Source organism: Schistocerca nitens, chromosome 8 (assembly GCF_023898315.1).
Source record: "Schistocerca nitens isolate TAMUIC-IGC-003100 chromosome 8, iqSchNite1.1, whole genome shotgun sequence".
NCBI lineage: Eukaryota > Metazoa > Arthropoda > Insecta > Orthoptera > Acrididae > Schistocerca > Schistocerca nitens.
The window spans coordinates 300,731,363-300,740,665 of NC_064621.1; the positions used below are offsets into that span (position 1 = coordinate 300,731,363).

General features: G+C 40.6%; 1 protein-coding gene across 1 annotated transcript in view; it reads left to right on the top strand.

The window, feature by feature from the left end:
* The window catches only part of LOC126198905 (uncharacterized), a 503,369-nt gene extending 495,474 nt beyond the window's left edge, over positions 1-7,895 (top strand). The window contains exons 8-9 of the mRNA XM_049935532.1: positions 822-1,041; positions 6,543-7,895. Coding sequence (XP_049791489.1) covers positions 822-1,041; positions 6,543-6,750 — 428 coding nt within the window. The 3' untranslated portion in view covers positions 6,751-7,895. The remainder of the gene's footprint in view (positions 1-821; positions 1,042-6,542) is intronic.
* The last annotated feature ends 1,408 nt before the right edge of the window (positions 7,896-9,303 follow it).

Here is a 9,303-nt window from a genome sequence, read left to right on the forward strand (position 1 = left end):
CAAGTCGGCTTAGCCAGCACTTAAGGAACAGTGTGTGGCACTGGGTTTTAGCTAAGGTATGGAATACTTTCCTTTACTCCTAAATTATTTACATTCTACCATAGCTTTCCTGCATATTTATGGTATATTCTGTGTTGTCTATAGAGTTCCAGTTACAGTTGTGATGATAACTTCAGATGGAAAATAGTTTACTTTGGGATGTCAGTTAACAACACAAAATGGTATCATTTCCATAGACATATGCTGCTTAGGTAATAAACTGTTGCTGAAACATTTGTAACCAACAGTGGGGATAATGATGTCTCACAGTAATTTGTTAGTGCAGTCTGTGCACTATTACAAGACTATGTGCTTCATACCTACCCAATTGTCCGCCCCCTGTAGCTGAGCGGTCAGTGTGACAGAATGTCAATCCTAAGGGCCCGGGTTCGATTCCTGGTCTGTGTCTGAGACTTTCTCCACTCATGGACTGGGTGTTGTGTTGTCCTAATCATCATTATTTCATCCCCATCGACATGCAAGTCGCCAAAGTGGCGCCAGATCAAAAGACTTGCATCCGACGAATGGTCTACCCAACGGGAGGCCCTAGTCACATGACATTTACATTTACCTACCCAATTTATTTAAGTAATTTTGATTTTGATGCGTATTTTTTAACACTATACCAAACTTCCTAAAAATTCACATTAACATATATGCAAATCATATGAGATCCTTTATGTCTGGAATAGATACCTATAGTATGTCATTCCTATAATTGTAGTGTGTTATACTGCTCTTATGAAATACCCAAAAAAGTAACTCATTTCTTTTTTTTCCAGAACTGGAGAGTATTTGTGACAATTCAATAAATCCTCCTTGGCTGCTGTACCTCTGTATAGCATTTGGAATAATGTTTCTAATAATGTTGATTATCAACGTCTTCCTTTGCTCTGCCATGACCTGCAGCTGTGCTCGAACTGAAGTTATTGAGAAGGAACCAAGTATCATAGAAGAGTACGATCCTTACCGCAGTTGGCATGGATCACAGTATGGATCAAGGTAAGTCTGTAATGATGATGGAGATGGGGGTTGGGAAAGGTACATAAGTGCCTAATTAAAGCCTTGTCTGAGCTACACTCTTGGAAAATTCAACAGTAATGTCACTGAAAGAAACTAGTCACATGTTTGTAGATATCTAACATGGCCCCGGTTGGACTCTCATTCAGACAGAGTGAGGATCACATACACTCCTGGAAATGGAAAAAAGAACACATTGACACCGGTGTGTCAGACCCACCATACTTGCTCCGGACACTGCGAGAGGGCTGTACAAGCAATGATCACACGCACGGCACAGCGGACACACCAGTAACCGCGGTGTTGGCCGTCGAATGGCGCTAGCTGCGCAGCATTTGTGCACCGCCGCCGTCAGTGTCAGCCAGTTTGCCGTGGCATACGGAGCTCCATCGCAGTCTTTAACACTGGTAGCATGCCGCGACAGCGTGGACGTGAACCGTATGTGCAGTTGACGGACTTTGAGCGAGGGCGTATAGTGGGCATGCGGGCGGCCGGGTGGACGTACCACCGAATTGCTCAACACGTGGGGCGTGAGGTCTCCACCGTACATCGATGTTATTGCCAGTGGTCGGCGGAAGGTGCACGTACCCGTCGACCTGGGACCGGACCGTAGGATCCTACGCAGTGCCATAGGGGACCGCACCGCCACTTCCCAGCAAATTAGGGACACTGTTGCTCCTGGGGTATCGGCGAGGACCATTCGCAACCGTCTCCATGAAGCTGGGCTACGGTCCCGCACACCGTTAGGCCGTCTTCCGCTCACGCCCCAACATCGTGCAGCCCGCCTCCAGTGGTGTCGCAACAGGCGTGAATGGAGGGACGAATGGAGACGTGTCGTCTTCAGCGATGAGAGTCGCTTCTGCCTTGGTGCCAATGATGGTCGTATGCGTGTTTGGCGCCGTGCAGGTGAGCGCTACAATCAGGACTGCATACGACTGAGGTACACAGGGCCAACACCCGGCATCATGGTGTGGGGAGCGATCTCCTACACTGGCCGTACACCACTGGTGATCGTCGAGGGGACACTGAATAGTGCATGGTACATCCAAACCGTCATCGAACCCATCGTTCTACCATTCCTAGACCGGCAAGGGAACTTGCTGTTCCAACAGGACAATGCACGTCCGCATGTATCCCGTGCCACCCAACGTGCTCTAGAAGGTGTAAGTCAACTACCCTGGCCAGCAAGATCTCCGGATCTGTCCCCAATTGAGCATGTTTGGGACTGGATGAAGCGTCGTCTCACGCGGTCTGCACGTCCAGCACGAACGCTGGTCCAACTGAGGCGCCAGGTGGAAATGGCATGGCAAGTCGTTCCACAGGACTACATCCAGCATCTCTACGATCGTCTCCATGGGAGAATAGCAGCCTGCATTGCTGCGAAAGGTGGATATACACTGTACTAGTGCCGACATTGTGCATGCTCTGTTGCCTGTGTCTATGTGCCTGTGGTTCAGTCAGTGTGATCATGTGATGTATCTGACCCCAGGAATGTGTCAATAAAGTTTCCCCTTCCTGGGACAATGAATTCACGGTGTTCTTATTTCAATTTTCAGGAGTGTATGTGTCTGGCCACTGGGATTTATGTTTTTTTTTGTGATTTGCTTAACAGTTAAATGCAATGCAGGGATGACAGGTAATTCCATTGAATGGGGAATGGCTAATTTATTTACCCATTCTTGCATACTCTGAGTTTGTACCTGTCTCTAATATCTGCGCATCACTGACAGGATGTTAAACCCTAACCTTTCTTCTTTTACATCACTAAATGTATAAATAGACCATGTAATTATAGATAAACAGCACACATCAAATCTTATAAAAGTTAGTAGCTGTAGAGAGGTAGACAGACACAGACCATTACTTAGTGTGGATGAGATATAGACAGAACATAGACACAGCAGGAAACAAAGAGTAGCACAAAAGTGAAACACAATATAGAAAGTCTCCAAATTAAAGAAATGTGAGAAGTAATTAGATGAATTCTCAAGACTTGAAAGAACACAGGAAAGGAAGGGGACATGGAAACTAAATGGGAGGTACTGAAAACAGCTATCAGTGTAGCTGCAGATGGATTATTTGGGAGGGAAGAATACAAAAGAACAAGTTTGACAAGGAGGGCTCACTGGCAATCCAAGAGAGAAATAAAGCACACAAAGAATGCTGCAAAGGAAAGCAAGACTTGCAGTGGAAGACAACAGAGAGAAGAAAAGAGTGGATCATGTAGGGTGAAGAAAAGGCAGCATGGAAGGAGGAAGATGGAGCAACTGAATGAAATGAAGGACAGTCATGAGATACAACAGTTCTAGGAAAGATCTAGAGAACTGAAAAAGAGGACAACAACTGAGAGTAGTGTTCTATAAGGATGAAGATGGAAACCTAATTGGAGATCAAAGTAAAGCTTTGATGAAATGGCAAGAGTATTTTATTGAGTTACTTAATGGAAATTAGGAAAGTAGCAAAAAGTAAATATTGAATGAAGAAGTGGAGGAACCAGATATGGAATCTGGGTTAGAATTAGAAGTGGTGGAGCAGGAAGTTGAACCACTAGACTTAGAGGAAGTGAAGAATGCAATTAAAAATTTAAAGAAAGATAAAGCAGCAGGAGAAGGTAGAGGTCAAATTATTAAAATTTGATGGGAAGAAGATAGAGACAGCTGTTAATGAATTAATAAAGAAAATATGGATTATAGAAGAAATTTCGAAGGAGTGAAGTATGGGAATAGTCTTCCCAGTACATAAGATGGCATTAAGTCAGAATGTAGCATCTACTGTGGGATTGCTCTCTTAGATACAATGTGTAAGGTGTTCAATAAGATTTTAGCCTCTTGGCTAGAATGCCAGGCGGGAAGGATATTGGGAGATTATCAGGCTGTATTTAGGAGAAAGAGATCCACAATGGATCAAATATTTTTATTGAGTCAAGTGCTAGGGAAGAAACTTCCTGGCAGATTAAAACTGTCTGCCAGACTGAGACTTGAACTCGGGACCTTTGCCTTGCCCGCGAAAGGCAAAGGGCCCGAGTTTGAGTTTCAGTCCGGCAGTTTTAATCTGCCAGGAAGTTTCATATCAGCACACACTCCACTGCAGAGTGAAAATCTCATTGTGGAAGTGCTAGATAAATTTTATGAATATGACAACAAACTGCATGAGCTGAATATTGATTTTAAACAAGCATAAATTAGTCTAGACAGGAAAAAGATTCTCTAAATTATGAAAGAGCTTAGAATCATGCTAAAATTAGTGAGGCTGATCGAGATTACAATGAAAACAACAGTCTGCTGAGAGCTGTCATGAGAGTTTACTGTAAAGAGGGCTCTGAGCACTATGGGACTTAACATCTATGGTCATCAGTCCCCTAGAACTTAGAACTACTTAAACCTAACTAACCTAAGGACAGCACACAACACCCAGTCATCAAGAGGCAGAGAAAATCCCTGACCCCGCCGGGAATCGAACCCGGGAACCTGGGCGTGGGAAGTGAGAACGCTACCGCAAGACCACGAGCTGCAGACGACTGTAAAGAGGGGATGGTGACTGTGACTGTGACTACTCTTGAGTTGAACACTGAGGAACGTAATTCAGCAAATGACAAAGCTGGTAGGTCCAGGTGGTCACATAAGCAGATGATGTAGCATTAACTGCAGGGAATGTCAGAGCTTTGAAGACTAGTTATGCTGCATTAGAATGAGTGGTGTAGAAGTTAGGTCTTAAGTGAATATAAGAAAAACAAAGAACGTGATGATGGGAGATCCTGGTAAGGATAGAGGAGACATTTCAATAAAAGTAAATGGGAAAGAATATCGAAGGATGGAAAAGTTTAAATGCCTAGGTTTGATAATGTCAGAAGATAACAGGACAGCAATAAAAATTCAGGAAAGGATAGCAAGCAGAAACAGATACCATTATTCTTCACAGAATACAGTGAAGTCCACGAATGTTAGAAGGAATACAGAAATCAAAATATATTTGTGTTGTGGATTGGCAGGTGAGCCAACCCACGAATGTTAGAGGAAGCCGGAAGGCACGCGTTTAGCTCACGCAGGCTGGCGTGAGGTCTGGAACAGGACAAGGAATTTAGAACTTAGAAAAACGGACGCAGGTGGTGGAATACTTAACTTTAATCCATTAATGTTGAACGTAGCTCTTGTCTGTACATTATTTACAATATCAATAGTAACTGAACATGGCGCCTTGCTAGGTCGTAGCAAATGATGTAGATGAAGGCTATGCTAACTATCGTCTCGGCAAATGAGAGCATATTTTGTCAGTGAACCATCGCTAGCAAAGTCGGTTGTACAACTGGGCAAGTGCTAGGAAGTCTCTCTAGACCTGCCGTGTGGCGGCACTCGGTCTGCAATCACTGATAGTGGCGACACGCGGGTCCGACGTATACTAGCGGACCGCGGCCGATTTAAAGGCAACCACCTAGCAAGTGTGGTGTCTGGCGGTGACACCACAATTTGACTATGTTAATATCTCAGGAGATGTGTGTATTGAAAGGCTGGGTGATCTCTACAAAGGAAAGAGGTTGGTTCTTGAGATGGGAAAGGATGATTTTGAGAAATATACATGGGGCAGTGGGAAAGCAAGAAAGGTGGAGAATAAGGACAGACACAGAACTACAAACCCTTTGTGGATAGATGAATATCACAGTGAAAAATCAAGCAAGGATGAATGAAATGAGCTGTTCATGAACAGAAAATGCCAGAAACTCAAAGTTCTGAAAAAGTGTTTATAGGAAAAGCTGAAGGGAGAAGGAGAAGAGAAAGACCAAGGGAAAGGTGACTTGAAGATGTAAAAGAGGACCTCAAAGCAATGGAGAAGGAAAGCAATGAACAGAGAAAAATGGAGACAGGTGATAACAAAGGCCAACGTTCTACAAGGACTGGAGTGCTGATGAGTGAGTAAATGTACAAGGCTTAGAGCAACATCTTCTAGTTTATGAAGATCTCAGTCATCTTTTTAGAACACCAAGGATAAATGAATGAGTTCAGCTATGCTACAGCCTTCAAACTGATCAGTGACATGAACATCTGGTATCAATATTTTTCCTTTCTTTTGCACGCAAATCTGAAGAGAAGCAAATTCAGCTCAAAAACACCACTTTGTAGGTACATTTAGTGTGAAATCAATGATTATCTTTTTTTTTTTAATTTGTTCTTCACATTTGTGTTGCTATATTAGATTGATGTCACTTCTTTTCTTTTTCCAAAGTTAATATCCTATGTGTTATGTAGTCTTAAGAATAGAGAACTAGCTCTGTTGGATGGTGATTGGAAAAGGAATCCACCATGGCCATGATGAAAGGCCACTACTACCCAAAATGCTAAGTAGTTAGGATGTATGTGAGAGAGATGACTTTTGCCTTTTAGTTACTATCTGTTTTCTAGTTCTGTACATAAACATTCACACCTCCATAATCTTATAGAATAACATATTGTAGAGCTGATCATATTAAAAAGAACTTTCAACTTTTGCAGGTACTCTCTCAATGGTGGCAAACAAGGGTACACTTCAGGAGGTTCAACCATGAATTCAACAAGATCAATGTCAACAAACAGTGACCACTATGCAATTGTGCACTCCCGGCCAGGTTCACGGTTCTCTCAGAAGGCTGCAACTTTGTCACACCCACAACACCGTGGCCCTCCCTCCCATATGGATTCACACTACTCAGGAAAGATGTAATGCCCTGACTGACTCTTTTGTGGAAACTATTTGAGTGGAACATTACAGATTACAAGGAGTCATAAAAGTTGAGCCCTTAAGAAGCACTGAATTAGAGCATGTGATGTTACATTAGTCTTTCTTCACCAAATGTTAAAACATTTGAGTATCACCACAGTCATAAGAACCTGCATTTAGTAACATCCAGTGCTGCGTGTATGCTATGAACATTGATTCACATGGATTTTGAGTATGGCTGGAGTACTAAAAACTTCTGCATTTACAGTTCTTCCCCTTTACAAATCCTTTGACATTCAAAGGCTTAAAACAAAAGAACTGTTATATGCAAAAGTGAAATGTGTTTGACTTTTCCCACCCATGTTATTATACACTTGGAAATAAATGCAGAGACCATTTATTTCTACACAATAAGTAATATATGGAGTGTTGAAAAGAAGCACTAAAGTGATAACAGTGCAAACAGGAGTGCACTGTTGATCACTGAAAGCCTAATTAACAATTGATAAGCATCTTAGGTATCTAACAGAATGAATTAATGTTAGACATATAAGGATATACCAGTTACTGTTCCCCATTGTAACTATATACTGAAGAGGATGTAAATATTTTATATTTTTATGTGATAAATCTCCTAGGAGCACAGAGATGTGTTGATATTTTAATACCGTTACAGTGTGAAAACACACAAAAAATATTGTATACCTAACTTCTCTCACAGAAAAACATTTTTCATTACTTTTCTAAATTATGTACTGCTTTGAGAATACATACATCATGAAATACAAATAACAAAAAAAGTCTGTGATTGCTTAAAAAACTGTGGACATTTGTGATAAATCATAATTTACCAGAAAAGAATTCTGTATTTCTTTGCTATCTACTTTTGATAGTGTGAAACTGTTGAGAAATATATTTGTAGTTTTTAAAATGTCCTAACACTGTTTCTTTTCACCATTTAACACTTAAAGTTTAAGAACATGGAATTAACAAATAAATTGTTCAATCTGTCAACTTAAATCACAAAGTTTTGTAGATGGAAGACACAGACTTTTAGCTATGAACTTAAAGAAACAGATTTTGTATATCTCATTCAAGTTTTAAACACAATGTCACAGACATACCCATAGCAGAAACTGTACATAAGAACACTGAAAATTTGAAAATAAAGTTATCTTTAAAAATTAACACTTGAACCATTAATATGAACACATGGAAAAGTCTGTTCAGTATTTTGCTGTACTGGCTTTTTTAAAAAAATTTCATCCCATAACGAAATCTTTAAAGAAGTATGTGAAGTATTGCCCTTCCCCTCATTTTCACACTTTCTGACTCCCACACCAATTTCCAGTTCAGCCCTTAACCCATCTCTGGAATGTGTGGAATGTTGGTTCATATCTTCAGTGGTGCTGAATTGCGTTTCTTTCAGTGTGTGTTTAAATGTAAGAAGCAAAAAGAAGTCAAAGTGCTCCAAGATATCAGAGATTTGGATAGAAAGCAGGCAGAAGAGTAATTGAGTGGGGTTCATGGAAGTTTGATTTGCAATGAAATATGTCAGACCTGCTTACATAATACTGCAAAGGATATAAAGTGGCACTGTTACAGACCAGCATACACACACTACATGATCATTACCATTCTACAAAAATACAAAACCCCAATATTTATGAGCAAAGGGCAATGAAGAGTTACAAATTAGTGATGGTGGTCTTCAGATACAAATTGAATATCTTTACATAAAATGAAACCAGTGGCTCCTTAAGTGTCAGTCATTGTAACACCAGAGTGTCTACTCAGTATTTTTATTCACCATTTTGCTAAATTTGTAAAAAATATATTCTCAACTTTCAGCAGTTAAAATTTCAGAGTTACTGAATAATCACTGAGGCCTTAATCAATGCAATCTGAACTGACTTCACACAAAATTACTATTACTTTTAGCCACCTTTCCTGGATGAGCATTTTCTTGTAAAATAATCTTGTTACTTGTTTGCCTGTAATGAGGCTGTTCATTGCAATTTGCTTTGTACCAATAGATTCATTATTATGGTATGCACTGAACACACTTGCTCTTTTTCTGCAAAATTATGGATGGAAACAAGAAGATTTAACTGCTTAAAACAACAACGTAAAATGCCAGGTTTCTGTTGGCAAACTGTCAGATGACTCACTCACAGCATTATCAACAGCTCTGCAGTTATTAACAATCCATGCAATTAAGTAGCTTCCTCCATGCAAGACATCCCACAAATGTTTGTACAAATTTCACAAACTGTTTTGGTGTTCACTTTGAACAGTCTACTAGAAATGTAACAGCAATGTTTTTTTAGGTGCATATTCATGTTTTCTCACTGCAATGGCTACTGCATTAAATTCCAGGCACGCGGCTTCAACTTCCAGCCATCTTCAGAGTCAGTCTTCTAGTATTTTGGCTGTACATTGTTCAGCCATCTGCAGAGTCAGAAGAAACTGAATTTATGGAGCTACACACCCAAAATTTAATGGAGCATGTCTATTTTCATTACCATACACTACTGAGAAAAAGAAGAAAATTAT